Raw genomic sequence first — 27,836 nt, 5'->3', positions numbered from 1 at the left:
AAATTCAAATCCACAAGCAGAAGAAATACTTAAGAATATAATTGTCAGACTGCCTGAGAAGGTATGGAGATAGTTAAGAAATACCTGTTGCCTTTTACTACTCCGAAGACATTAAGGTCAGTTCATGTTATCCTTCGCAGGAGCATTACTATATTTACCCAGTCAGCTAATCGAATCGACATTAAGTAATAATTAATTAGTTATATGTCTGGCACTGTATGAAGCACTAGGGATGCAAGAAAAGCAAAAAAACAACCCCTACCTTCAAGAGCTCGAAATCTAAGGGAGGGGGCTGGAACATGCAAACAGCCACATATAAACAAGACATGATAACTGGGAGGTAATCCCAGAGGGAAGGCACTAGTATTAAGGGGGATCCAGAAAGATTTCTTGTAAGAAGGTGAGATTTTTAGGAGGCAGAAGGAAATCAGAGAAGCCCAGATATGAAGATGGAGAGAGAGAATTCTAAGCAGGGGGATAGCCAGTGAGAACTCACAGAGTTGGGAGGCTGAGTTTCTTGTACAAGAAACAGCAGAAGCCAGGGTCACTGGATGGCACCAAGCAGAAAGAGAATCGCTAGAGATGGGAGTTTAAAGCAGGTCCTCCAGTTAGGAGAGAAGCAGCACATTGAATCCAATAATGTTATAGTACAGCATTTTAAACACGTCTTTATGATAGACACTTCTTGCCACCTCAACAACAAAAAAGGTGGGGTTAATAAGGAAGGCGAATAAGGTGGCTGAAAAGGTAGGGAGGGATCAAGTTAGGAAAGACAGAATTTTGGCTTTTGCTGTCAGAAGCAAATACAAAATCCTGTCTGCCATTCAAATCCCTTCACAATCTAGCCCCCTCCTACCTTTCCAGTCTTCTTACACTTTACTTTCCAACATGTACTCTTTGATCCTGTGACCCTGGCCTCCAGGTTGTTCCACAAACCGGGTTAAGACCCTCCATCTCTCGGCTCTGGGCAGTCTCTCCGGCTATTCTCCGTGCCTGGAACATTCTCTCTCCTCTGCTTTGTCTACTGACCTTCCTGGCTTCCTCTAAGAATCAAGGAAAATCTCATCTCCTACTGGAAGCCTTCCCCAACCCCGTTTAATTCCAGCACTTTCCCTCTGTCTATTATTTCCTATTTATCCTGTACGTAGCTTGCTTCCTATTTGTTTGTATCTTGTCTCCCCCATTAGATTACTCCTTGAAGGCAGAAACTAACTGTCTTTTGCTTCTTTTAGTATCCCTAGCGCTTAGCACAATGCCCGGAGCGCTGTAGGTGCTAAAAATATGTTCATTTAATTGAAATTTTACACTCGATCTTGGAGGTAGGTAATAGGAGCAAATAATCAGACCTGCATTTTAAGAAACATTAGTTTGACAGCTGAGTACAGAGGATGGACGTGGGGAAGAGTCTCCTCTGAGGATATGTATGTTGAACGGAGTGAACACTGGCAATTGTGCAAATCTGGCCATCTAGGAAAGACTAGAAATCTTAAGAAAAAGTCCGTGCTCTGGAATACGTTAATCCACCGAATACCTTCTTTCAAAACTCATTGTCATATGCTCTGCATGATTTCACATGTATAACTGATATCGCATTGCTTGCCTTCTCAGTGGGTAAGGGAGGGGGGCAGGGAGGAAGATAATTTGGAACTCAAAATTTTTTTTAAAATGTTAAGCTCATTCTCCTCGGCGTCCAGTTCTCCTCAATTCCTGCCTCAATACGGATGGAATTTCCCAGTTAAAGAAGGAGGAGGATGGCACCGCCAGGAGGTCCAAGGCTTCCCAGTAGCGCGGCAGCACAGGGTAATGGGGGAAGGGAGGGCGGATCCGGGCGCCGGAGTTGGTTCCATGCGGCTCTAGGTTCGCACACCGGGGCCTTTCGGAGAGCGGGGTAGCCCTGGAGGGCCTCGCCCCTCCCTCAGTCTCCCGGCTCTGTCCGGGTTGGCACCGCCCACCAGGAAGTGCGCACTGGCCCTGGAGGCGGGCCGAGGAGGAAGGGGTGGGGAAGGCGGTAGAAGGAGGAGGGGTCTCCGTCCCGGACCCCTCCTCCCAAGGTGAGGTGCCAGAACCCCACGGTGCCACGCAGAGACGAGACCCGAACACGCTCCGGGGAAGCCGTGCAGCCGAGCAGCTCCAGCCGCCGCCCTAGACCAGCCGGAGGATGAACGCAGGCTCGGACCCCGTGGCCATCGTGTCCGCGGCCAGAACTGCGATAGGTGAGCGGCCGCTCCCACGCTGGACGTAGCGGGCCCCTGGCGCGTGGGGCTTGGGCAGCGGCCGGAGCTGGCTCGGGGGCTTGTGGGGCTGGAGATTCTCTTCGAGACCCCCTGCCCTGCGTGACTGTGGCGTCGCGTGGTCCGGGACGGGGAAATGAGAAGGGAGGGAGATCCCTGTGAGGGGCCGGGGACCCGCGCGCGGAGACACAGAGTACGTTCTCGCGGACGAGGGGTGGCTCCGCCCCCGGCCGACTCCGGCTCCTCTGGCGGTGATTGGCTCGCCGAGGTAGGACCACCTCGAATGCTGAGCACACCATTGGCTGGGGAAGAGATAGTGCTCTCGGGACCGGCCTCTGATTGGTCAGCGCCCAGTAGAGCCATCGGCTTACCTCATGTTTTCAGGGGGGCGGGGTAACCCTGCTTTTGGGCTTGGGAAGCGTTCGTCTAAGTAAGAGTGGGGATCGATTATTGAGAAATGAATTGAAGATTCATTGATTATAGTTTTACCACAGTATCTATAGGCAAGCAAGGGTGTAGTTCATTAATTGGGAAACGAACGGAGGATGCATTGGGTTATAGTTTTACTGTGGTATAGCTAGGCAAGTGAGAAATTTCATTGATAGAGAAATGAACGGAGGATTCATTGGATCATAATTGTATAGTTGGAAGCAAAGCTGTGCCGGTAAATGTTTATTAATCGGATTTTCCGGGGGTGGGGGGAAGCGTACACGCACGCAGTTTTAAGTTGAATTAACGTTATTAACACTTAAGTCTAGACAATCAGCAGAACCGTAAATCAGGCTCAGATTTATAGCAATTGCTGGTTTTTAGGTGTAAATGCTTATATTGAAAATTTAAGGTCATCCAGTTAGAACCGGCTCCAACAAACCCCACTTAGAAGGGGACTTAAAGGCTGGGGAAACTGAGGCACGGAGGTTCAGCAACTTACCCGGGGTGATTTGGTATCTGGGACTGGATCTGAAAGTTGGGTGTTTCAGACTCCCAGCTCCACCGTTTTAGTGTCTCAGGAATTAAAGACCATAAGGTATCCATCCCTTCATTAGCATCATCTCTGATAAGTTATGGCATCAACCTGTCAGCGGACCAGAAGCCCTGAATCACCAATGCCGAAGAGGACCGGGCTTCCTTTAAAAAGAGCTGCCTTCTTCAGTCCTAATTTAATGCCTAACCCTTAATGATGAGCTGTTTAGGGAACGGTGGGCTGGGGTTGGAGGAGGTGGCAGTACCCAAGTAGTGTGTTTTTCCAAAACCACTGGCTCCCTCTGAGAAGCTCAGTTAAAGTTTTCATGTTTTCTTTCAGGATCTTTTAATGGTGCGTTATCCACCGTCCCTGTCCATGAGCTGGGCTCCACCGTCATTAAAGAAGTCCTAAAAAGGGCTAGCGTTCCTCCAGACGAGGTGTCCGAGGTCATTTTTGGGCATGTTTTGTCAGCGGGTAAGCCTAATGCCGAATTTCAGATTTTTGGGCTTGTTAGAGATTTTGGCCTTTCTCTACCTACCTGCTCTCCTACATTCTGCTTTAATGATCTGTTGTTGCCAACTCCATTTCAGGACTCTGAGGAAGCCTTCTCTGAATTTATGGCAGATTCACTTCTTTTCCATTAATGTTCAAGAGCCACAGAGCCTCCCCCGTGTACCTCTCTGAATTTTTACCGTTAGAGATTTATTCTTTTGTGTTAAAAACTAAAATATAGCTACCCTTTGAGAGGCTAACACAGTAATCCCTAACATCTTCATGTGAATAAAATTAGCAAGTTACTTTTCTCAAGCGTTAGGAGAGACTCTGAGATACATAAGAGTGCTTGATACCACCACCTTCCCCTAACGTTGGGGAAGGAAGGAAGGAAGGAAACAAAGCATTTATTAAATGCCTCTAATACACCAGGCAACATGCTAAGTGCTTTGAAAACATCTCATCTGATCCTCACAAAGAAGGCAAGTACTGTTATTATCCCCGTGTTATAGTTGAAAAAACTGAAGCAGGCAAAGGTTAAGAGAATTGCTCAGGGTCACACAATTAGTATCTGAGGCTGGACTTGAACTTGGGTCTTCTTGACTCCCGGCCTGGTGCTCCGTTATCCATTTTGCCGTGGAGCTGCCTGATAGGCATAAAGAAAAAAGCAGAGCCTAAAGTTTGATCATAGCTAGCCCTACTGTATTATGTTCTTGCATTTCTCTGTGTTCCTTAGTTGTTTCATAGCTGATTGAATCAAAAAGGAATAAGGATAGGGGCTAGATCTGTGATATCATTGGTTAAAAAGGGAATTTCCAGGGGAGGAAATGCCTTCCACCTTTGCAGGTAGGCACCTTCTCTGCAACTTAGAAACTTAGGGGCTGCTTAGAACATTGACTTGTTCAAAGTCACGCAGCCAGGATTTGAACCCAGGTCTTCTTGGCTCTCTGTCAGCCACACTTCTCAGGAGGACTCTAATCAACCACATTAGAGAGCCTCCCACTCATTTCCTGCTTCTGCTCACTGTAATGCCCCTCCACTGTCCTCTGCTGACAGTGTGTCAAAACTCGATGTCTTCGCTAATCCCTGTGAATGTTTGCCACGCTTTCTAATGCAAACCCTTGACTCTGGCAACCGGTCCTTCTTTTAGGTTGTGGTCAGAATCCTGTTCGACAGGCCAGCGTGGGAGCCGGGATCCCCTACGCCGTGCCAGCTTGGAGCTGTCAGATGATCTGTGGGTCAGGCCTCAAAGCTGTGTGCCTTGGGGCCCAGTCTGTTGGGATCGGAGAGTCCAGCATTGTTGTAGCAGGAGGCATGGAAAGCATGAGCAAGGTATGGCCTCTGTAGAAATGAAAATGTCTCCATGACTCTTCCCCTAACAAGAAAAAAATGCTACTTAATTAGCATCAAGATAAGCCGCCCCCAGACTTCTTTTAAGAAGAGTTATGAACCAAACAAGAGTGAATTAAGGGGAGAAAATGAACTGCCCTAATTTGATGACCCTTGAACCCAACCCATTTGTTTAATTAGTTTTTGAGTAACAATGACTTGACTTGAAGGTCAAGAAGATATACACTTGTGCCTTCCTTTCTTTTTGGAAAGAAGACTGCAAGGAGAAAAGCTGCAATAGGATTCCCTTTATCTTAGTGTTCGACACTTTGTCAGATGGTGTGAAATGTATTTATATATCTCAGCTCTGCCATTTTACTACTTTTGTGACCTTAGGCAAGTCACTTGACTTGTGTTAGCCTCAGTTTCCTCATCTGTGAAATGAGGGGACTGGACTAGCTTGCCTCTGGGTCCTCAAGTCTGTGATCATTGGTGCACGACAAAACCAACTCCTCGAATTCCTTTCTTGAAACGATTCTATTCTAACCTGTTATTGATAATGAAAAATGAGTTACACTCAGAAGAAAGTACAGAAACCATAATCATCTTAGAAGTGTGATTGAAATAAATAAACTGCTATAGCCAGAAGGCCAAAGGAGCCTAAATAGCCAGTTAGGCAACAAACAGGTGACTTAATTGCCACGCAGATTGGAGTGGTAGCCAAAGGCAACATCAGTTTAAAATACAAACTTGTTTGTAAAATTTTACAGAGAGGAGAGGATGATAAAGATTTTGAGCAGTTGTACCAAGTGAAGCAGAGGGAAGCAATGAATTGTAAAACCAGTTTAAAGAAATCTTGGAAAGAAACCTCAGAAAGTCATGCAGAGTGCATTTAACCCATGAGTTAAGCATGGTTTAAGGTTGAAAGCTTATTTAAAGTTGAAAATGGGAAGGCGAAACAAAAGAGAATTGGAAGAAATTTGCATATAATTTTATCACAGACTTTATTCACCATCCAGGATACACTTGGACTCTTAATATTACAGTCCCCAATGTGCTTTTAGATGAGATAGAAATGGGATAAAGGGCAAAGAGAGGGCCAGGTGTGGTGGTGAATGCCTGTAATCCCTGCTACTGGAGAGGCTGAGGCTGGTGGATCTTTTGAGCTCAGTTCTGATCTGCAGTGGGTTTAAGTTAATCAGGTCCTGGAATTGTTTGGCATTAATATAGTGAGCCCCGAGGAATGGGGAGCCATTCACAAGATACCTGAAAAAGGAAAAGGTACCAAAAATATGACCAAAAAAAAAAGCCTCAGATCTTACACAATACCAAAAAAAGTTGAGTGAGAGAACAATAATAACTACTGACCCGTACCTACTCTGGCATCTATTTAAAAATTTTATGGGACTTAACTACGTGGTGTGTGTGTGTATGTATGTATGTGTGTGTGTGACATTTTTGTTGAGGATATTAGGAAATAGGCAGACTTTTGTAAATGATACTTGATTTTGTACATTTATTAGCAATACCTATGATGTAGTCATCAAAAGAAATCACATTTTTACAGTAACACAATTGTCTTATTTAGAATATGTTCTTAACCAGGGGTCCACAATTTTAAAAATATATTTCAACATCTGGATTTTAATATAATTGGTTGTAATCCTTTGTATTTTATATTTTATGCATTTAAAAACTTTGTTCTGAAAAGGGATCCACAGGTTTCTACAGATACAAAAACAATTTTGAGAACCTCTGATTTAGAGAATACAGGGCCCATAGTGCTTATTTTTTAAGTCATTTTTATTTACTTTATTAAATACTTCCTAGTTAAATGCGAAAATATTTTTAGTCATTTTTTAAAATTTTGAATTCCAAATTCTCTCTCCTGTCCTTCCCCCTTACTTTAGAAGGCAAGCAATTTGATATTGATTATACATGTGAAGTCATAGAAAACATATTTCATGTTAGTCATGTTGCAGAAGAAAACACAAACTGCTTATTGTTTGTTGATTATAAAATAGCATTTGATTTGGTAGATTAAAATGCCGTTTCAGGAGTTTTCCCAACAAGGTATCTCTCACACATGTATCAAAATCATTTAAGAATCCTTAAAATAGGTAACAAAAATAATCTGGTTCAGTGACCCCCCCTTCCCACCCAGTCCTAAGAACCAGATGAAACATAGAACAGGGAGATGAATGCTCGCTGAAGGTCTTTCCCACTGTGAGGGCTGTTAAAGGAGTATTATTTCCCAAAGCCTTTTCGCATGTCTTCAGATGGTAGTTGTGGGGTTGAGGCAGTCCAGGAACTCCAAGGCTGATGTTTCCCAGGCAAGGTCGTCTGGAATGAATTCGCAGACTCAAGCATTCTTTAAGTCAAGGTGGCAAAGATTTATTACACTTTTCAGCGGGCAAGAGTTCTTAGGGAACTTACAACCTTAGAGGGATACAGGTGAAGTTTATATAGGATAAACTATAGTAAAACATGTGCCATATATGCTGTGTGATTCAGGGTGGGATTTGGGAGTGATTAAGGAGTTCTTAAAGGAACATGCACATTTAGTATCTACTGTGGAGGTATTTTACCCAGTGTTCACTGGGAAATAGCCCAAAGCTACAGAGAGGTGTGGTTTTAGGTCTGAATGATTAAGGGTCAGGCCTGATTGAGAAATACTCAGGCTGCCCCCATCAATGTCTTGTTAGACAAGATAAACATTAGGGAGTGAATGAGGAGTCCAAGATAAATATAGTAGTCCAATGGGTGAGTACACAGCCAGTTCAGCCAGTACATAGTCAGTTCAAACTAATAAATTTTATAGGTGTAGCAGGCTACTGTATCAGGAAGATAGAGAAGTGTTTTGCTAGGGCATGCTGTCCTGTTTTGCTAGAGCATGCGGTCATTGGGTTGGAGAGAAACTGCCTGAGACAGAAATGTGATTTTGGAATTGGGGTCCAAGCACAGGCACCCCATCAGCAGCATCAATATAGGCCAAGGAGTCTGTGGCTACATTGCAGGAGGTCCTTAAACTTGGATGGGAAAGAAGAAAAGCAAACAAACCAACACATCTTTATGTTCACTGACTTGAATTGAAATTAAGCATTTCCTTCAATTATGGCTGTAGGCAACAAAACCACAGTAGCATTAGCAATACGCATGATGTAGTCATCAATAGAAATCACAGATGTTTTAGTGTCTCATTACGATTGTAGATATCTTGAAATCTCATTTATGCTCATCACTACTTTGAAATTACTGTAGTTCTCAGATTCACCGCTGTAACCACATCCTTAACACGCACATTATGCGCTCTGTACTTCTCTCAAACTGGGCTAGCTGCAGAATCTCACTTACATTTTTATTAAGATCAGCTCATTCTCTCAACCTTTTTTTTTTTTTTTGCCTAGTACCCCGAGGAAAGGATTCGGTTGGACTTGCCGATCGCTATCTAAATCGATGGTATATTTCTTGTTCCCAGGCTCCTCATTTTGTTCACTTGAGAACAGGATTGAAAATGGGAGAGACCCCTTTGAAAGATACCGTGATCTGTGACGGTCTTACAGATGCATTCCACAACTATCACATGGGTGTTACAGGTAAGGTAGTGAAACAGCTTCGGTTAAAAGAAATTATAGAAATGTAAGATTGCTGTGAATTGATTATAATTATGCCCCTATCATTGTAGAGTATTGGAGATGGAAGCAACCTTAAAGATGGTGTCCAACCCCCTCATTTTACAAGTGGGGAAACTGAGGCCTAGGGCGCTTACAGGATTTACTATAGGTCAGTCAGCCAGTGCTTTGATAGGAAGATCTTCACCTGTCTGCTTACCCTCTTTTTGTCTCCTTCTGCTTATTAGCCAGATGATGTTAACCAGACCTTTGGGGCATCCTTTCTACCTTCCCGAAATTATGTTAGATTAGTACTGGATGGTTTTAAGTCCCTGAATATCTCACTCCCTTTTTATAGGAGGATTCTGTATTCTGAAACTGTTCTTCAAAGCTGGAAAGGTTGACATTAATTCACTAAGCATATCTAACGTTACTTGGGGGTTAGTGATGTTCCCAGGCAGGGAGTGGGGGATGGGGCAGGGAAAGAATAACAGGATCTCACAGAGAGGGATGCCTTCTTTCCTGATGAGCTGGGAGTCAGACCTTGGCCCCTGCTGGGATGCACAGAAGTCAGTACGCTAAATTAAATGATGCCACCTGGCTTTACTAAATGTCCCTCTCTGGGCTCTTTGTACTTTTGGCCTCAATCCAAGTAGACTGTCCAACCTCATCACACAGTGCCTCATACGTGTTCCCAGCATTCCTTTTTTCATTTTTGTAGGAGATGATATAAATTATGTGGGAAGAAAATAGTTTCTTAAAAGTCACATCACAACTTCCACCCATGATATCTACTTAAGAACAATCTAGAACAAGGATTGAGAGAAATTATTTAGATCAGTCTGTGTGTAAATGCTGATGTTGAAAGCAGATGCTTGTTTTTAGTAGAACATATTTCTGTTTTTAGAAGCCAACCATGTATATACCAATATATTTTGTTGCCTTGTTCTCCAACAGCTGAAAATGTAGCACAGAAATGGAAAGTGAGTAGAGAAGACCAAGATGGATATGCTCTCTTGTCACAGAACAGGACAGAGAATGCTCAAAAAGCGGGCTATTTTGACAAAGAGATTGTACCTGTTTCTGTGCCTTCCAGAAAAGGTAGGTATGGATTGCAGTAGATAAAACACTAGAAGGAAAATTTAAATATAAGGAGAAAAGCATATAACAAGGACATACTAGAATTTCCTCAGTATTTTTTGGGTCTCCTTTAGCAAGTCATTGACTTGTTTTTCATCATTTTCTCGCATCATTCTCATTTCTCTTCCCAATTTTTCCTCTACTTCTCTTACTTGCTTTTCAAAATCAAAATTTTTGAGCTCTTCCATGGCCTAAGACCAATTCATATTTTTCTTGGAGGCTTTTGATGTGGGCTCTTTGACTTTGTTGACTTCTTCTGTCTGTATGTTTTGATCTTCTTTGTCACCAAAAAAAGATTCTGGAGTCTGCGTCTGAGTCTATGTCCTTTTTTGCTGCCTGGCTATGTTCCCAGCCAACTACTTCACCTTTGAGCTTTTTGTCAGGGTATGACTGCTTGTAGAGTAGAGAGTGCTTTGTCGCAAGCTTTAGGGGCTGTGCTGCTATTTTCAGAGCTACTTCACTGTCATTGCAAGCTCTGCCACAGCAGTGCTCCTCCTCCCCCAAGAACCACCAACCAGAATTGAGACCCAGATCCAAGCAGGGCAAATTAAGCCCTGCACTCCCGCTCTGGTCCAACGCTTGATTCCTCCCACCAAGTGAGCCAAGGACTCTGGAAGCAGCTGATGCTGGAGCTCTGGAAGCAGCCACAGGAGTTTCCTGCTGCTGCTGCCACCATAGCCACCACCATGCCACCTCCGCCACTCCCAGGGCTGGGACCAGACCCCTCTGTAATCCTGTCTAGCAGTTTTCCCACTGGCCTGCTCCATCTGACTCCCGGTCTGGTCTGTCCTGGCTCCGCTCCCAGCACCATGTGATAGAGCCTTTCCAGTGACCATCCAGGCTCTCCTGGGCTGCAGACCTGCTTCCCTCTTCTATTTTGTGGGTTCTGCAGCTCTAGAAATTGTTCAGAGCCATTTTTTACAGGTGTTTGGAGGGATTTGGGGGAGAGCTTAAGCAAGTCCCTGCTTTCCAGCCACCATCTTGGCTCTGCCTCCCCCCCCATACTAGAATTTCTAAAAGTGCTTTTTTATTAATAGCTTTTTGTTTTTCTGTCATCCAGATTTTCTCCTGTATCATTCCCCCCTCTCCTCCTAGGTAGTTATGCTACTTAATAATAATTTTTTAACACAAAAACCGAAGGTGGGGAAAAAACAAGAAGCAGAAAAAATAAGATCATCTGAAAGTATTTGCCAAGTTCCAACTCTGCAGGAAAGTGGGGGGAGGTGCCTTCTCATAGCTCTTTTTTGGGGCCATGATTATATAGGAATGTTCTCAAAGGTTCTAGGGAAAATAAGCAAGTGGCCTGGTTTGTAGAGAATCTTAGCATCTCAGAACTTAAAAGGACCTCAGAAATCATTAGCTAAGTGAGACAAGCGTTTGTTACACACCTACTATGTGCAAAAGATAGCCCCAGCCCTTTAGGAATTTACCTACTACTGAAGGACTTGGTACACATAGTATGCTAGTCCAGCCTTTGCTTTATCGATAAGGAAACAGAAGCTTGGAGATGAAATGTCTGGTCTCAGAGTTACAGCTCTTGAGTGGAAGACTTGGAACTGTAAACTAAGTCTGCCTGCCTGTGTTTTTATCTCAACAGCATGCTTTTTACTAGGCTCAGTATTTTCATCATCTGAAGCAGCTGCTGGAAAACGTTCTTTTGAAAAGCAGCCACTGGAACATAACTAAATATCTTTCTCTAAAGGCCACATCGATGGTTATTGAGCACATTTAGTGTTGGTGATCTTTTTGATTAAGAAAAGGCAATGGTTTTATCTAAGAATTTCAAAATGGATTATAAAGAATTATACTCTTGTCATTGTGGTAAGGAGGCCTTTGAAAATTCTCTATTTGTTAGTTGAAGTGACAAGATCCATTGGGGATCATACTGTTTTCATTTGTCTCTGTCATGGCACCTTTAGAGTCATAAGGCTTTTTAGGCACCCTGTCTGACTTTACCAGTTTATCAGGTGAGAAGCTGGGCCCAGAGAAAAAGTATGATTTTCTCCATCACACACATCTTCTGACCTCTTAAGGGCATTCCGAGGTGAAATGTAGCTCTCACTTTAAGTAACTTCGAGAGCAGTTCATTGGCAGTTTGAAGCCTATGCAGTGGGAACTGTTTGGCCAGAGCCTTCAACTTGCAACATGAAAAGGCCCTCAATCCTGAAGTGCTCCCCGGTTGTGGGGCATAGAGTCACCAGGCTACATAATGAGGGTTAAACTGACCCAGGTAGGGAAGATGGAGTAGCTTCAAGCTTCCATACCAATCAGTATTGGGGTCTAGCATTTCCAGCCTGGTCAGGATAGGGAGACCAGTTTCCCTCTTCACCCCAAGCTGCCTCCCACTGCAAAAAAAAAGGGCATAAACCTATATGAGATTCTTTTTTTTTTTCATAATCCAAGATTTTTTACTGGTTTTTTTTTAACAGTCGTTTATGCCATGAATTCATAGGGGATTGGTTCCAACAGCTCAGGTTCCTTGCCATTGGTTCCCACCAAGCGTGCTTTTCTGGGTGGAGCAGGCTGGCTTTTCAGTTGAACGCAGTTGCATTTTTCTTTGGCTTCCTTCCTTTTCTGATCATTTTCTTTTACCCACTTCAGGATGCTGTCTGTGCTGTTAGAATGTTTAATATGCTAAATAAATACATTAATCTCTTGGCTAGAATCTTGCCCTTAACCTGTTTGTTTACAGCAAGGCCTCCAGCATGTTGAGTAACATAGACCTGTCCTCTCTTGCCCTGGTAACATTTGTAGGGCATCCTTTACTGAACTGTGCCCATACCCTTGATATGAACAATATCACCTTTCTTGAATATTCACATATATGTAGCCAAAGGGACAACACCATGTTTTTGAAATGGCCTAGAAAACATGTATTGCGTCCCTCTCCTTTTTCCTTTTGTTTGTCATTTTGGCAACTCACTGGAATATGGCAGAGCCAGCAGAAAGGAATGAGATATCCTTCTAACAGATATTCTTCTAACAGCCTATCCTAATGGTCATTTTTTTTTTCAAAGGAACATCCCTTAAGATAGAATTCATTGGCAGAGTTACGTACTCCTTGCTAATAAACCTCCATTTATATGTTTTCGAGTTTCTGCTAAAGCCCGGTGCCGTGTCTGTAATGGAACGACTCTTAGGGAGTTGCTTTTCTCCTTTCAGGACCTGTGGAAGTTAAAACAGATGAATTTCCTCGCCATGGAAGCACTTTAGAAGCGATGTCCAAACTGAAGCCTTGCTTTCTGACGGATGGATCAGGAACAATAACTGCTGCTAATGCTTCAGGTGAGTTTTTTGGGGAGTGTGGTAGGAAAGATACTCCCAGCTCACTGATCTTTGTGGTCATAAGCTGTCATCTGTTCATTTCTTCCTGAGTGGTGCTGTGGGTTTTTTACCCAGTTCTAAAACTGAACCCTTCTTATTAAACAAAGTGAAGCAAGAAATGTGTGATACAGTGATTGAGAGTATGTGTAACGTTGTGCTCAAAGACCCCCCCCCTTTCCAATAGAAGGGACTTTTCTTTCTTCTCAGTGGCCATTATTTCAGAGTAAACTTTCTTTTATTTTTTACTTACATTGTCCTAGTCATTTTAATGTGTTTTTCTTCTGGTTCTGTTTTATTTCTCTCTGTAAGTTTATGAAGACCTTCCCATGTTTCTCTGTATTCCTCATGTTATCGTATCTTACAGTTGCATGTTCTACCACCTTCATATATATTTGCTCAATTGTTCCCCAATACATATATTGTTCCTAATTCTTTGTTACTACAGAGTGCTATTAATATTTTGTTAGCTTCATTCAGTTTTTTTTCATTGCTTTAATCTTATTAAGTACTAACAAGTTAATTTGGGTCTCTGGCATCTAACCTTAGAGTAAAGAAGTCAGCCAGCACACCTGTGAGAGACATTTTTCTAGAGCACTGGGTTTTAAGTCAGGAAGACCCAAGTTAAGATCAGGCCTCAGACTCTTACTGGCTGTGTGGCTGACCCTGGGAAACCTGTTTGCCTTAGTTTCCTCAACTGTAAAACAGGTAATAGCACCTACCTCAAAGGGCTGTTGTGAGAGCAAAATGAGCTTAGCAGTGCCTAGCACACTGAAGGTGCAGTGTAAATGCCTGTTAGTTTGGGTGGTAGTTAAGGGGAAGAAGTCAGGTTATCTGGATACTGAGATTACTAAGTGGTGGTATAAAGTAGGCATCGCTCCTCCTGCAAGACCTTTCATTCTAGCCTTTTTTTTTTAAGAGCCATTCCACTTAAGGCATAACTACACTTGTCAGTTGTCTTCGACATTTATAAATTGTGGGATCCATCATGTGCAATATGAGCATTTCAGCATACCAGAATCTGGTAGATTAACCAAAATTTTTAGGTGAGACTTCATACTATGTAGCATTCTATCGTGGGTATTAAGTACAAACTATTAGGTGACAGGAAGAGATTTGGCATGGGTTGAGAATAATGTGTATCTTAAACACTTTGGTAGGAATGAATGATGGAGCGGCAGCTGTGGTCCTCATGAAAAAGTCAGAAGCAGAAAAACGAAGTCTTACACCCTTAGCACAAATTGTATCCTGGTCACAGGTTGGTGTAGATCCTGCCATTATGGGATCAGGACCAATTCCAGCAATAAAGCAGGCTGTAAGTACTGAATTTTAAATAGTAATCAGGATTTTATGGATGGAAGGGACCTCAGAGGTTGATCATATAGTCTCAACCCTTCATTTCTGATGAATTAGGAACCCACAGAGGCTTTCAAATCCAGATCCTTAGGTTCCAAACCCAACTTCTATTATGCCATACAACCACTCATTCTTTTCCTTCTTGAATGAGATCCATGGTTAGAAACCTTCCACTGAACAGTCTGCTGGTGTACCTGTCCTGCAATTTATAACTTTGTGAGAATTGCATGGGTAGTGAAGGGTTAAACTCATTATTGGGGGGAGGGGGAGGAGTTTTCAAGGCAGAAAAGGGGCTGAGAAATTTTCTTAGTACTATACTACCTATACTCACCAATAGATTTAATGTTACCCTTTCACTTAGGTTGCCAAAGCAAACTGGACACTAGAGGATGTTGATGTATTTGAAATCAACGAGGCCTTTGCATCGCTTTCTGTAGCAATATCAAAGGAACTTGGTTTGAATCCAGAAAAGGTGAGTCTATCATTTGATACTTTTCTAGGGTCATATGACTATTTGTAAAAATCCTCAGCACAGTGCCTGGCACAGAAATGCTTATTTCCTTGCCTGCTTTATAGGTGATCCTATAGCTGATCCAGAGGGGAAAAGTTTAAGCTAGACATTGGATCCCTCCAAAGAAAATGATTTTCATTTACAGCAAATATGGAGATTTTAAATGGTTTTTTTTTTAGGTCAACATTCAAGGTGGAGCCATAGCTTTGGGGCATCCCATTGGAGCCTCAGGGTGTCGAATTCTTGTTACTCTACTACATACACTGGAGCGAACTGGTGGAACCCGTGGAGTTGCTGCTCTGTGCATTGGAGGAGGGATGGGAATAGCAATGTGTGTTCAAAGAGGATGAAAAGAAAAAATTTTATAACCTTGGTCTCCAGTAAAATTTAACCACATTTTAGTTCAAGTCTTAAAAAATGAACTAATTTAACTACCTGTGAACACATTTCAGGGACCAAAAAACAGCAGAGGAAAGATGTTTTATTTCATCTCCCTTTTAAAAACTCAAGTCAACATGACAGCTTGTTGTATTTTTTATGTCTATACACTAAGTGCAAGACAACGGTACAGGATGAAACTAATCTCAACACTGTTATAAATAAAGATAATCAGATCAGTCTTCAATAGCCCCAGAGTGAACTGCATCTTCATAACCTCCTCCTCCTCTTTTATCATCTTTACTTTCTGGATGTAACTTAATGAGGTCATCAATTCGAAGAATGGTAATTGCAGCTTCTGTTGCAAATTTCAAACTCTTAACTTTGACCATGGTAGGTTCAAACACACCACTCTGCCTGTTGTCTCGAGGTTTGCCGTTGATTAAGTCAAGACCAATCCTGCAATTGAAAAGAAAGAATGGTATTAAAACAAAGGCTATTTCATCTCTTAATAAAGCCATCTCCCTTCCCTCACCCTTGGAGTGTTGTTTTAAATATATGGTGCTTGCATATAAACATACTTCCTGGAAGCTATTCACCTCCCTGTGCCTCCATCAGTAATGAAGATTCCATTCTATTAAATGTTTTAACCTTTAGACAAAAGCACTCCCAAAATTCTGCCTTCTTGGTACATGCAAGAGGACAATAAAAGTAGAAAAATTAACACTTGCCATTTTAGGTTCTTGCGTTCTGGGTTAACTTGAGCCTCATTATGAAAAGCTCTTAACTTGGCAACCAAATCTGTAGAGTCTTGGGCAGCATTAACTGCCAGTGTGTTGGGAATAATGAGAAGAGATCTGGCAAATTCTGCAATAGCAAGTTGTTCCCGTGATCCCTGCAGGGGAAAAAAAGGAAAAACTTTAGTGAGCAATGGGAATAGGTTCTCCTCCTCCACCTTCCCCAGTCTCTGAACTGTTCTTACCATGCTGGTTGCGTAGTTCTCCAGATAAATGGAAAGCGCTGCTTCTACAGCACCACCACCTGGCACTACAGACTTTGACTCCAGGACTCTCTTAACTACACAGAGAGCATCATGTAAAGAGCGCTCCATCTCATCACACATGAAATCATTTGCTCCACGTAAGATAATAGAGGCAGATGTCCGAGCTCTAGTGCTGTTAATAAACAGGCTTGGTTAACCAATTCGTTTTAATAAACCAGAATTACAGAATTAAAAAGTCTAAAATGTTAATACTTCACAAGGCAGCTGAACAGTAATTTCTTCAAAAATCATTTTGCCTCAATATTAAATGTCTAGGTATAAAAAAGTTTATTAGTCATTCAGACTTTTGAAAAACCCAAGTGACTACCAGTCTAACCCATATCAGAACACTATTCCCATCTACACCTACGATGTGCCCAACGAGTAATCATTCAGCCATTACTTGAAGGTCTCTACAAAGGGACCCGCTTCTTCCACTTCGGATTAGCACTAATTCTATCCTGCAGAAACAGGCCTCTTCCCATCTTTCTACTCACTGCTGCTCTGGGGCTGAGCAGAACAAGTCTGATGCCTCTTGGCCCACCCCCACCTTTTGGTAAGTAGTGCCCTAAACTAAACTGATCCTTGTATGGTACAAACAAGATAGAAGTCCTCTCTGATACTGGTTACCCGTTTCTCAATACTCTCCAAATTCTCAACAATGTAATAGATCCTGTAACACAGATGAAATGATGTTTTCACCTTAATTTACAGGACTAATCTTAATGTCTCCCATGCGTATAACTGCTCATACTACTGAAAGAATGGCAGCAAATAAATGGGAATTATGTAACTCCAACTTAATGAGAATAAACTTTGGTATTCCATAGTATGGCTTACTTTTTGATTAAAATTAGCTCATCATCACAGATCCTCTCTTGTACTACCTCTTCTGCTTGTCCCAACATTGAAGCTTCAAAACTTTCTTCACCTTCCAGATTAGCCAGGGTTGACAAAATGGTTGCTTTTAAGTGAAAAAGAATTAGAAAATTTTACATGCATTTTCCTCTGATTTCTCTTGTACAAAAATATTTAAGGATGACCAATTTTGTTACCACAGAACTGCTTGCTTTCCTACATAGTAACAAGGAAAAGATGTTGGCTTGCTAGGACCTAAAAGGAACTATATTCTCACACCCCGAAGGAAAACAGACCAACCACACATCACATCGATGAGTTTAACACTTTCCAAAGTGAATCAAAAAGAATACTGAGCCAAACTGATACAAGTTTCTTAAGGTCAGTATTACATTTTTATTTGCCAAAAATCATTAAAAATTCGGTTAGGTAAGCAACTACATGAAAATAGCTGTTTATGTTTTCTTTCTTAAGTGCTAAAGCTTACACACAGCAAATATTAAGCTCCTCATTAAAAGTTTTCGAGAGGTCACAAAGTGCCTTTTATTTTAAGGCTTACCTATGCAAAAGGCTTATCAATTTTAACAGTTCTAATTCAATTACTAGCTCCTAAACATTCAGACTTACCTCCAGATGCTTTAGCAATTCGCTTAAGATCCCTTTTTAAAACTCTTCGGACTGCTATAGTTGAAGACTCAACAAAATACTTTAGACACATGTCATCAATCCCACCAGTGGTTAAAATAACATTGGCGCCAGTGGCCAGTATTTTTTGAATTCTCTCCTTTGTAATATCAGATTCTCTAAAGAGACATGATAATCACTATTAATCTAAATTTCCTTAATGCAGAAAAGTTTTGAGTATCCTCAAATAAAGTGTTCAACAGAAATACAGGCTACATGATTTTATTTACTAACATCATTCAAATTATCCTTTTATAACATTTATAAACCAACCTTCTTTGCACAAAGTTTAAAAGGCCTTGATATTTTTCATGCTTCAAAAAATTTGCCAAGGTATTGTGTTCAAATTTATCAACATCATTAATATTTCCAATGATAGAGTCATATTAATTTTTGCAAGCTAACATAAATTGTGAAACTTTATTTCAAAGCTTCAAAATACTAGAAAAATGTTAAGTCTTTTCCACATTTTTAATCTAAGTTAAAATGTCAATGTGATTTTATAATTTTCTGTATATGTGCTATTTAAGATACTTGACAAAGTATGTGCATATATATATACACGTGTATGTATATACACATACATGTGCATTGTAAAAATATAGCTCAAGAATTAGACAATGTCATTCCAACAAGTTTGATATTACTTCATCAAGTGCTTCACTTATTACAATGTAATTCTCCACAATAGCTTTAATAATCGTGTTAGCATAGCCAAGTGTGAAGAAACAGAAAAACATGCTTAAGGCAGAAATTTTATTCTTTACAAGCACTTGTGGTAGCAGGAAATAACTAAGGAGGGTTTCCATACCTTTAGGACTAATCTTAAGCAAGTGAGGCAGTTAGGATCAGTCCCACTGTCTTACTTGCTATACATTCCTTCTTGATTTTTCATAGCTTCTACAGCTAGGACTAGACGTTTCCTATCTGTGACTGTCATTTGCAACAAATATACTTGTAGTACAACAAAATACAATGAAAAGTTACGTATTAAGCGAACATCACGGTAACAGCCTATTCTAAAGTTAATCTGTATAAACTCAATATTCAGTTCAGTTCAGTGAATAATTCTATTATTAACCCGCTCAGATAAAAACATGAATTATTTGCATCCTTGTCTTGCACATACAGAAAAGAGAGGAGAGAAGAAGAGAGAGGGACACAAAGGGAGGAGAGAGTGACAGACTGAGACAGAGAGAGAACCCCAACCTACCTCTTTCTAATTTGATCAAGTTTTTCTGGGTCTGTAATGACCACTTGCACACCAAGCTTCATTTTTGTTTTCTGTAGGCTAAAGTCCAGGCAAGCAATTTTTGCATTGACTATTCTTTTGGGCATGCCTAAAAATAAAATGGAAAATCACATTTTTTTTAATTTATTAAGATTTTTTTTTAACACTACTCTAAACTATTACTTATTACCCTTCAACTTTAATTTCAAAAAGTACAGATTTCCTAAAAAAGAGAAAAAGAGCCATGTCTTTTAATCGTAGGGAAGCATAAAAAGAATAAATTAGGCTTCTACCCTACACCCAGAGTTTCTCTAATAGAATTTATTAAAGCTCTTTGTTAAATAAAGTCACTTTCGGAATTGAATTCTCCCAACCACCAGTTCTGAAAAATAAATTCATCATGACTGACATATTAGCTTAAAGTAAAACTTAAAAGAGATAACAGTCAATGAGGGACCAGGCACTGGAATATACACTCAAAATATCCATCATGTTTCTGCTATTTTCCCTATACTTTTTAAAGAGTAAAAAGTGACCTGCAAATATTATGGGGATGACCTAAATATGTGCTATGATTCATATTACTGTTCAGTTTATTAAAAAAAGTTTGAATCACTGGGATGTTAAAAAATAAAAAAAGGTAGAGAAAGCTGATGAATAATGATTGCCAATATCCCCTGCATGAACCATTCATTCAACAAATTTATCTAGCACCTATCATGGGTCAGGCAGTAGAGATCCAAAACCAAAAATGTCCCCAAGCTTTCATTTTCCTGGAGTAAAACAACACTTATATAAGTAAAAACAAAACATGTGTAGTACAAAATAGGTATGGGGGTCTAGAAGGATGACGGTTAGGTTAGCAGAAATGTAGGAGGTGGCAGTAAGGAGAGAGAACATCTCAGACAAGGGGGGCAGCAGCACTCCCAGCAGTCGAAATCACAAACGCAATGTGGTACGTAACCAACAGCAAGCAGAGGAATCTGGCTGAAGCCAGACTTCAAGGAGCTTTAAACAAACAGCTTTTCTTTCTTAACCTTTAGGTAACAGGAAGCCACTAGACTTTTCCAAGCAAGGCAGTGAGTGACATGGTCAGACTTAGGCTTTCTGGACATCACTTTGGCAGGGGTAGAGAAGAGAAGCAGAATGAACGCTAACAATTAAGAGGTGATAACAGCCTTAACTAGGGTGGTAGGCATGGGAATGGAGGGGGATGTAATATTGAAGCAGCAGAATGAACAGACTCAGATGGCAAACTTGAATGGCTGGTGGTACCCACAAGGAAGTAGGAAAGTATGAAAAATTAAGAGAGCAAACTGCTTGAAGCTTGCTTACCCTGTGATGCCACCACACAATTCAGTGCATAACCATTTATAAGCATACTCTCCTTCTGACTTCGCCCATGGGCCTTCAAAACATTAATAGAATTTACTGGAAAGCGAGGCTGGCCTTTCACATCTGTATATTTAACTGCGAGTACTGCATCTACCACCATATTGGCAAAGAAGTCACCATCACTAAGCCAACAGTGTCAAGGATAAAAAGGACTGCAATGGATCAACTGTAAAAGGGAATTTTTTTTTAAAAAGGTCTTTGCTGTTCACCTTTCCAACAATCTCAAACTCCTAAAAGCAACAAGCACTAACACAAACCAGTTAAAACAGTGCTTTCCATTAACACACGGTGCTTTGCAATTTACAAATCACTGATACAACCTTAGAGTAGTTCAAACAACTACCATTACTCCTAAAAATTAATATGAGCTGCCCAGGTTAGCAATCAGAACCCCTATTTTCTGACTCCTAAATTCAGTGCCCACACCATTACGTTACATTTTATCTTACTTAAGAAATGACTTCTTACACACTGTATACAGTAACAATACTGTTTGATGATCAATTGAATGACTTAGCTATTCCCAGAAATGCAATGATCTAAGACAATTCCAAAGGAATCGTGATGAAAAATGCTATCCACCTCCAGAGAAAAAACTGATGGGAGTCTGAATGCAGATGGAAGAACTTTTTTTTTTTTTAAACTTTCTTAATTTTTCTTGGATTTTTTTTTCCTTTTGGTCTATTTTCTTCTACAACATGACTAATATGGAAATATTTTGCATGACTGCAGATGTATATCCTATATCAAATTGCTTGCCTTCTCAATGAAGGGGGAGGAAAAGGAGGGAGAGAATTTGGAACCCAAACTTTTAAAAAAGGAATACTAAAAATTGTTTTTATAATTGGGGAAAAAATAGAATATTAAATAATAAAAAAGACAAAGAAATGGCTTCTCCTCCTATAATTTGCTGTTTGTAACTTACAGAAATTATAAAAAAGTCAAAGTTTTTCCAATTTGTCTTCCCAATTTTGAAATCCGAAGAAATGCTTATACCTATACAGAGCTCCATAATTACAGGCTGTGCTTCTTTGTCTTCACTCACTCCACCTACCTTCTCTCTTCTGAACTCTTTTAGCACAACTTCTCCACAGCATGAGACAAGCTATGGTCCAACTATTTTACTCGCTATCTTCCACTTGTAGCCACCTTAAGACTTATGATCTGTGGCAAAAACAATGCTTATAATAAATCTTTAAAATACTGCTATACTTACTTCACAGGCGATTGTTAGCATTTCTAGTTCTCCCCACCTTGGAAACATCTTTTAAGCAAATGGACCTTTTTCAGTCCATTTAGCCTGACAAGCATTTTTCCTCATTCCAACTGGTAACACCCACAAATTTAGTGGTAGGCAGAATTCCATTTGGGTATTAATGAGATCTCTCCTTTTAGATAACATATTCATCTAAAACTCCACATCCGAGATCAGGCTCTTTAGTCTTAAAATTGTATTTCTTATTTACATCCAGACATGCTGTAGTCTTTACTGTGGATGTTTAAGTGTATGTCAACATAATCCTAATCTCTAAGCCCTTCTAAAATACCTTATGTATCTCTCCTCCCCATCTCTTTAATTATCTCAAAGGGACAGGAAGAAATTCCTAGATTTCTTAATCTAAGAAAACTATCAACAAATAATTTCACTTTCCTGCAAATTTCCCCTCCCAAAAATGCAAATCACTATTCCAGGGACACTTGCCACAAGAAATCATCTCATGAAACAAATACTACATTGAATTCAATCACCTTCAACTAGCTGAGAAACCTTAGGTATTAGGAAACCTTCTCACTCTACATTAGATCTCATTTTCAAGACAGAATTTTTCCTTGGGAATTGCCTGCTGAACTTGGCTGTTTCCAAATACAACTTCCATATGCTAGGACCATATAATTGAAACATTAAAACTAACATACTATAAAGGCTCAATTAATTTAAATAGCTATAAACTGCAATCAACACAAAAGGATACATTCCAATGATCTTAGAAGACATAGATGTTTTGGCAGCATTGATGAGACAATCTTTTCCAAGTTCATCTGTGTTAATGATGAGATTTTCATTGATATAGCGCACTGCTTCCCTATTAATAACATTTTAAAAATACAGAAATCAATACTTATCATTTGGCAAGGCTATCACAGTTGTCATGGTTAACTTATGCATCATTTTTAAATCAAATAGAACACACAGTAGAGCTAGACTGTTCTGCCATTTCATATAGGAAAAAAAGACATGGCCACTCTTTCTCCATCAGACCATGGCAGCTGTATTTTATCCCATAAGCATAACCACTGAATCTATGAAGTGAAAAAGTGGTAGTCAAATGGGAAGATACTGATCCTGTGTCCCTTTGAGTCGATCAAATGTGCCAACTGCCAACGCAACATTTTCATTTTATCCAGTGAAGTTAACTAGAAAACTACTAACTCAAGCCTTCAATGCAAATGTTAGGTTCCCCCCCCACCCCATCTATATAATACTTTCATCACAATCAGCCTCTAGAGGAGCTCAAGATATTACAAAGTATAGGATTGTATAAGGATTGTCATATCTATTTTATAGACAAGGCAACTGAGACTAAAAGAGATTAAGTGATTTAAGAGCAGACATTTCGATTAAAATGAATTTTCTTGTGAATGTATCATACTTGCAAGCAAGTCGATAGCCACCAATAATTGATGTGGGATGAATTTTCTGCTTGACTAATTCATCTGCATTTTTCAGAAGTTCTGCTGCAATAATAACCTGTTGAGAGAAGAAATGTTCATAGCTAGCACACCTTTTAATACCAATGTTCATTATACATACAAAGCAGAAGAGATGATCGCTAAGGTCCCTAGGAAAACAGGGCAGCATTCCACAAACAAGGGAAGTTTTTGTTCTACGCCATTAACATATCTCTCTTAAATCTTTGATTTAAGCCATAGGGAAGCAAGACTCTTGAGCCTTTCTTCATTTTATCTGTCTTCAGGCTCCTTAATCAAAAGGTTGCCTGCTATTATCACGTTTGACAAGGATATTACAATTGCTGTGGTTAACTAAACCATCATTTTTAAGTCAAATAGAACACACGATAGAGCTAGATTGTTCTGCCATTTCATATAGGAAAAAAAGACATGGCCACTCTTTCTCCGTCAGACCATGGCAGTTGTATTTTATCCCATAAGCATAGCCACTGAATCTATGAAGTGAAAAAGTGGTAGTCAAATGGGAAGATACTGATCCTGTGTCCCCTGAGTTACTCAAATGTGACAACTGCTAACGTAACAGCTTTTGTCTTCAGCTGAGGCTTTGATTTCTTCTCACACTTTAGGGAAGACTAATTTTGTGAAAGATTGGTCATCAGTGCTTTCACTCACATGGTACCATGCCCAGAAAGTACCAAGGCCCCAGGAAGAATCTAGATGACTCTAGAATCTAGAAATTCATCTGGCTCTTTAAATTGGGACTAAGTTCTAATCCAAATCTGACAAGCTCCAAATATATAATAGTGAAGGTGGTAAAAACAAAAGGACTAAGAAAAATGGGTAAACTGAAATCTCCAATATAAAGTTGTTTTTTCCAAAGTTCCACGAATTCTTAAGATTCCACAAAGAAAAAAAAAGGCAAGGCTTTGAACACTGGCATTTGAAAATTATACATTAGAATGCAAAATAGCCTCCTTGTGTGCTAATGCAATTATCACATCTCAGAAACTAACCATCTGAAAGTTCATGAAACGATTCATGATACTTCTCTCCCCTCCCAACTTTTATTTCAGACTTAGTACATCAAGATAATGTATTCATTTAATTTGTATATATTACAATTTTCTGATCAAGTCTGACATATTTTTAGTGTCTCTACCTACCACAGATGTGGTCCCATCTCCAACTTCTTTGTCTTGCAGGTCAGCCAACTCACAGAGCACTTTAGCTGCAGGATGTTCTACTTCTAGCAATTTCAGAATGGTTGCCCCATCATTAGTAATAGTCACATCCTGTTTTGGAAATAGAGCAATAAACGTTAGAATTAGCATTTTGTATGACCATGAGAGAAACATTTAAAAAATGTTAAGGAAATTTCCTATAAACTTATTATGCAGTTCCACAATACTAACAAAAGCCAAGCATTTACATGATAAACTATTAAACAAATTCCCACAAAATACCTTATTCCTTAAAACCCCTTAGGATGTCTTTAAAAAAAAAAAAAGCCACATCTGTACTTACACCAATATCATCCACCAACATCTTATCCAAGCCAACTGGGCCAAGAGAACTTTTTACAATATTAGCAATGGAAGCTGCAGCCATAACTGTAAAAATATAAAAACAAGATAATTAAATGAGGTACCTTGGTTATTTCAAATGATATTTGTTGCCAGTAAAGTACTAGCTTCAAGAAGCTTTCTCATAAGGAATAGAATACCTATGAGAAAGAAAGAAAAATTTTAATAATCTCAGACAAAAGCTCCCATGTATAGCGGGAATTAGGATACAATTATTTTCTATTGGAAGTAGCTTGATGTTTCAGTGGATAGAAAGTTAAACCTAGAGTCAAGAGAGTTCAAATTCAGCCTTAGACACTGCCTTGCTCTGTAAGCCTGGGCAAATGGGCCTGTTTCGTTAACTGTAAAACAGGAACAAATATTACCTACCTCCTAGAATTGTGAGATATTTGTAAAGCACTTCGCATAGGGCCTGGCAAATACTATGTGCTAAATAAGTGCCCATTTCCCTCTTACATCCTGTACTCTTATCAGGTGGGCAGTTATTGTTACACTAAATCTTACATTTGTATTGCACTTTTTTTTTTCCCCCCAGGGAGGAAGGCAGGTAATTGGGTTTAAGTGACTTGCCCAAGGTTACACAGCTAGTAAGTGTGTCAAATGTCTGAGGGCACATTTGAACTCAGGTCCTCCTGACTCCAGGGCAGTACTCTACTCACTGCACCACCTAGCTGCACCTGTATGGCACTTTTAAACAAGCCAATCGGTATAAACCACACCTCCTAAAAAATCCAATCATTTCAAAGCATTTCTGTTAAAAAGTAGACCCATAAATAAAACTTACCAAACAGACCTTAAATCTATTCTCTGAAGAAAAAATGTTAAATCTTTAGTTACTCAATTGAAATATATTTCCTATTTGAAGAAGCTTTGGTTAATATTGTCCATCCATTTACATTTTACAACATCACATAGAAAAAAAAAAAAAGAACAATTAGCTTTCTCCTCCAGACTTTGGCAATTCTTTCTCTTTATCATAGTTTCAATTGTATCTTTTCATTTTCTACTAGTCATTTCTGTAAATACACATTCCAAATTGAACCCTCACTTTTAACAACAAAAACCAGACAAAAATAAAGATGCCATATCAGTAACTGAAACTGCCCTAGTAGTCCTTCTTAAGAGGTAGGAGGTATTTTTTAATCACCAGTTCTCTCCGTTTACAATCAACCAAAATTTATTAACTCCTAACCAAACATCTTCAGAATACTTCATCAAGCAACTCCAGCCAAAATTAAGTATGTGGCAAGGGACTTTAAAAAGTCCAAAGTGCAGAAGAAATATGTTAACGCTTTATTTAAAAGTCATCTAATTAATTAAAAACAATTCCTTTTCCCAGAACTCTTGAAAATCCGAAAAGCTGTCATACAGCTTAATTTTGCTGTACCCTTTTCAGTTAAGAGAAATTGGAGGAAGGGAAGGCAGCATATTCGACTGAGTAGACAACGGCACCTGGGTCCACTAACAATAACATCACATAATTAAGTGGCTGTAAGACTCCCACCCTCATTCTGTCGTTTCCTCAAGAGTAGGGGCTTTGGATACGGCAACTTCTAAGGCCTTTTGTAGAGTTAAGACTCTAGCCATGCTTTTAGCCCGGGGTCTCCTCTTCTGGGGAGTGGACTGGAAATGGAGGAGGTGGTAAGGTTTCCCAGGGCCTATCACTTTCTCCATACTTTTTGGAAATCAAAAGTGCCATCCAGTTTTAACTCTGGTCGTACTCTTTTTGTTGAGAGCAAACATGGAGTCAGCAATTGACTGGGGTAAGAGACACCCAGGTCCATGCTCCTAGAACCGGCTGTTCGATCTTCATCAGGTCCTTTAAAGGTAAAGCAGCGCTTTAATCTCAACATCGGGGAGTAAGACACAAGAAGCTGGCAATCTGGGGTGGAGGGCAGGGTCGGACATGTGCCACCTAACCCCACAAAAGAATAGTTGGAGGTTCGCTCCCTATCAAAAGAGGCCCGGCCTGATTCGGTAAAAACGTGAGCACTCCGCAGGCCGTGAGCACGTCTTACCCCGGCAGGAGTCTCACTACCGCAAAGAAAACGTGGCCGCCGGCGGCTCCAGAACCATCCACCATGCCAGTCCCAGCCCGACCCTTGAAAGCTTTCACTTGAGAATGGAACTCGCCCTTTCCCTTCCCCGACGCCACGCTAATGGACCGCGGTTGGGCCTACGGAGATGGGATGGGGGGGGGGCTGGGGGTGGGGCCCGTCCGGCACCGCAACCTAGGCCTCAGGCGGCGACGGAGGCTCCGGGGTCAGAGCAGGCCTCCCACGCCGCCGCCCAGCTCGTCCTCACCGTTTTGCGAGCGGATAGACTCCCCGGTGGTCCGTTCCCCGAACACGGACAAGGGCCCCTCCATCTTCCCAGCCAGCCACACACGCCCGCGAAAATCAGAAGCTGCAACAGCGTGGAGATACGGAGCGGGGATGGAAAGGGGAACGGCGCCGCGGGAGCTGCTGGGTAACCCTTTTTTCCCCGCCCCCTCCTTTCTCTGGACTGGGCGGGGGGGTGGGGGGGCACGGTGATGCGGCGGAGGGGAGGGAAAGTGTGCGAAATAACCAAGCCCAGGGAACTTGACTACGGGAGAAGGGAAGGGGCGGGGAAAGCCAACTAGTGACGCAATAAGATTATGGTCCAATCAAAGAAAGGACAGGAGGGAAAGCGCACGGGGATGGGAGGAGTTGGTTTGTAGTGCTGGCGGAAGAAGGAAGAGCAGTTGGGCCGGGGCTGCGGTGCGCATGCGGGCTAGGAAATTCTAGTGGTTTCTAGAAAGCGGTTATTGGGTGGGGCACGAAAGCTTAAGATTAAAGATGCTGCTGTCTTAAAGTGTGTTCTGTATTTAAGGATTCTCTGCGTTTACAATTTTAGGCTTACGGGAGCACATTGCAGCACTAAGTAAAAACTCCCCGAGGGTAAGAAGTGTGTCCTCCTTTATAGGTCCCCAGCAGGTGCATGCTACCTAAATGGATAGAGGAGGCCTGGCCCTTTGTTAGAGCTCAGGACCCTTGTG

The 27,836-nt window shown here is 40.9% G+C and overlaps 2 protein-coding genes and 3 non-coding genes across 5 annotated transcripts; 1 reads left to right on the top strand and 4 right to left on the bottom strand.

Annotated features, from left to right (window-relative positions):
• Window positions 1-1,973: 1,973 nt before the first annotated feature.
• Window positions 1,974-17,204, top strand: ACAT2 (acetyl-CoA acetyltransferase 2). The gene is made up of 9 exons (XM_036766478.1): window positions 1,974-2,213; window positions 3,535-3,669; window positions 4,838-5,019; window positions 8,495-8,612; window positions 9,585-9,728; window positions 12,930-13,052; window positions 14,249-14,403; window positions 14,806-14,916; window positions 15,135-17,204. Exons 1-9 carry the CDS (start codon window positions 2,159-2,161, stop codon window positions 15,303-15,305), a joined length of 1,194 nt encoding a protein of 397 aa, XP_036622373.1. The 5' UTR covers window positions 1,974-2,158; the 3' UTR covers window positions 15,306-17,204.
• On the bottom strand, window positions 15,417-27,549 carry TCP1 (t-complex 1). The gene is made up of 12 exons (XM_036766477.1): window positions 27,122-27,549; window positions 24,759-24,844; window positions 24,398-24,526; window positions 23,195-23,292; window positions 22,517-22,627; window positions 20,484-20,665; window positions 19,131-19,257; window positions 17,861-18,036; window positions 17,216-17,339; window positions 16,316-16,508; window positions 16,065-16,228; window positions 15,417-15,792 (listed from the first exon to the last, which is right to left on the bottom strand). The coding sequence occupies exons 1-12, from the start codon at window positions 27,183-27,185 to the stop codon at window positions 15,570-15,572; spliced, it is 1,677 nt and encodes a 558-aa protein (XP_036622372.1). The 5' UTR covers window positions 27,186-27,549; the 3' UTR covers window positions 15,417-15,569.
• Window positions 17,035-17,161, bottom strand: LOC118858859. Its single transcript, XR_005010982.1, has one exon. It is a non-coding gene; the product is annotated as a small nucleolar RNA SNORA20 (small nucleolar RNA).
• LOC118858863 lies at window positions 22,742-22,878 on the bottom strand. The gene has a single exon (XR_005010986.1). It is a non-coding gene; the product is annotated as a small nucleolar RNA SNORA29 (small nucleolar RNA).
• LOC118858862 lies at window positions 23,626-23,762 on the bottom strand. The gene has a single exon (XR_005010985.1). It is a non-coding gene; the product is annotated as a small nucleolar RNA SNORA29 (small nucleolar RNA).
• Window positions 27,550-27,836: the final 287 nt, after the last annotated feature.

This window comes from Trichosurus vulpecula, chromosome 7 (assembly GCF_011100635.1).
Source record: "Trichosurus vulpecula isolate mTriVul1 chromosome 7, mTriVul1.pri, whole genome shotgun sequence".
Taxonomy (NCBI): Eukaryota; Metazoa; Chordata; class Mammalia; order Diprotodontia; family Phalangeridae; genus Trichosurus; species Trichosurus vulpecula.
This window is presented reverse-complemented; position numbering and strand designations above follow the sequence as displayed.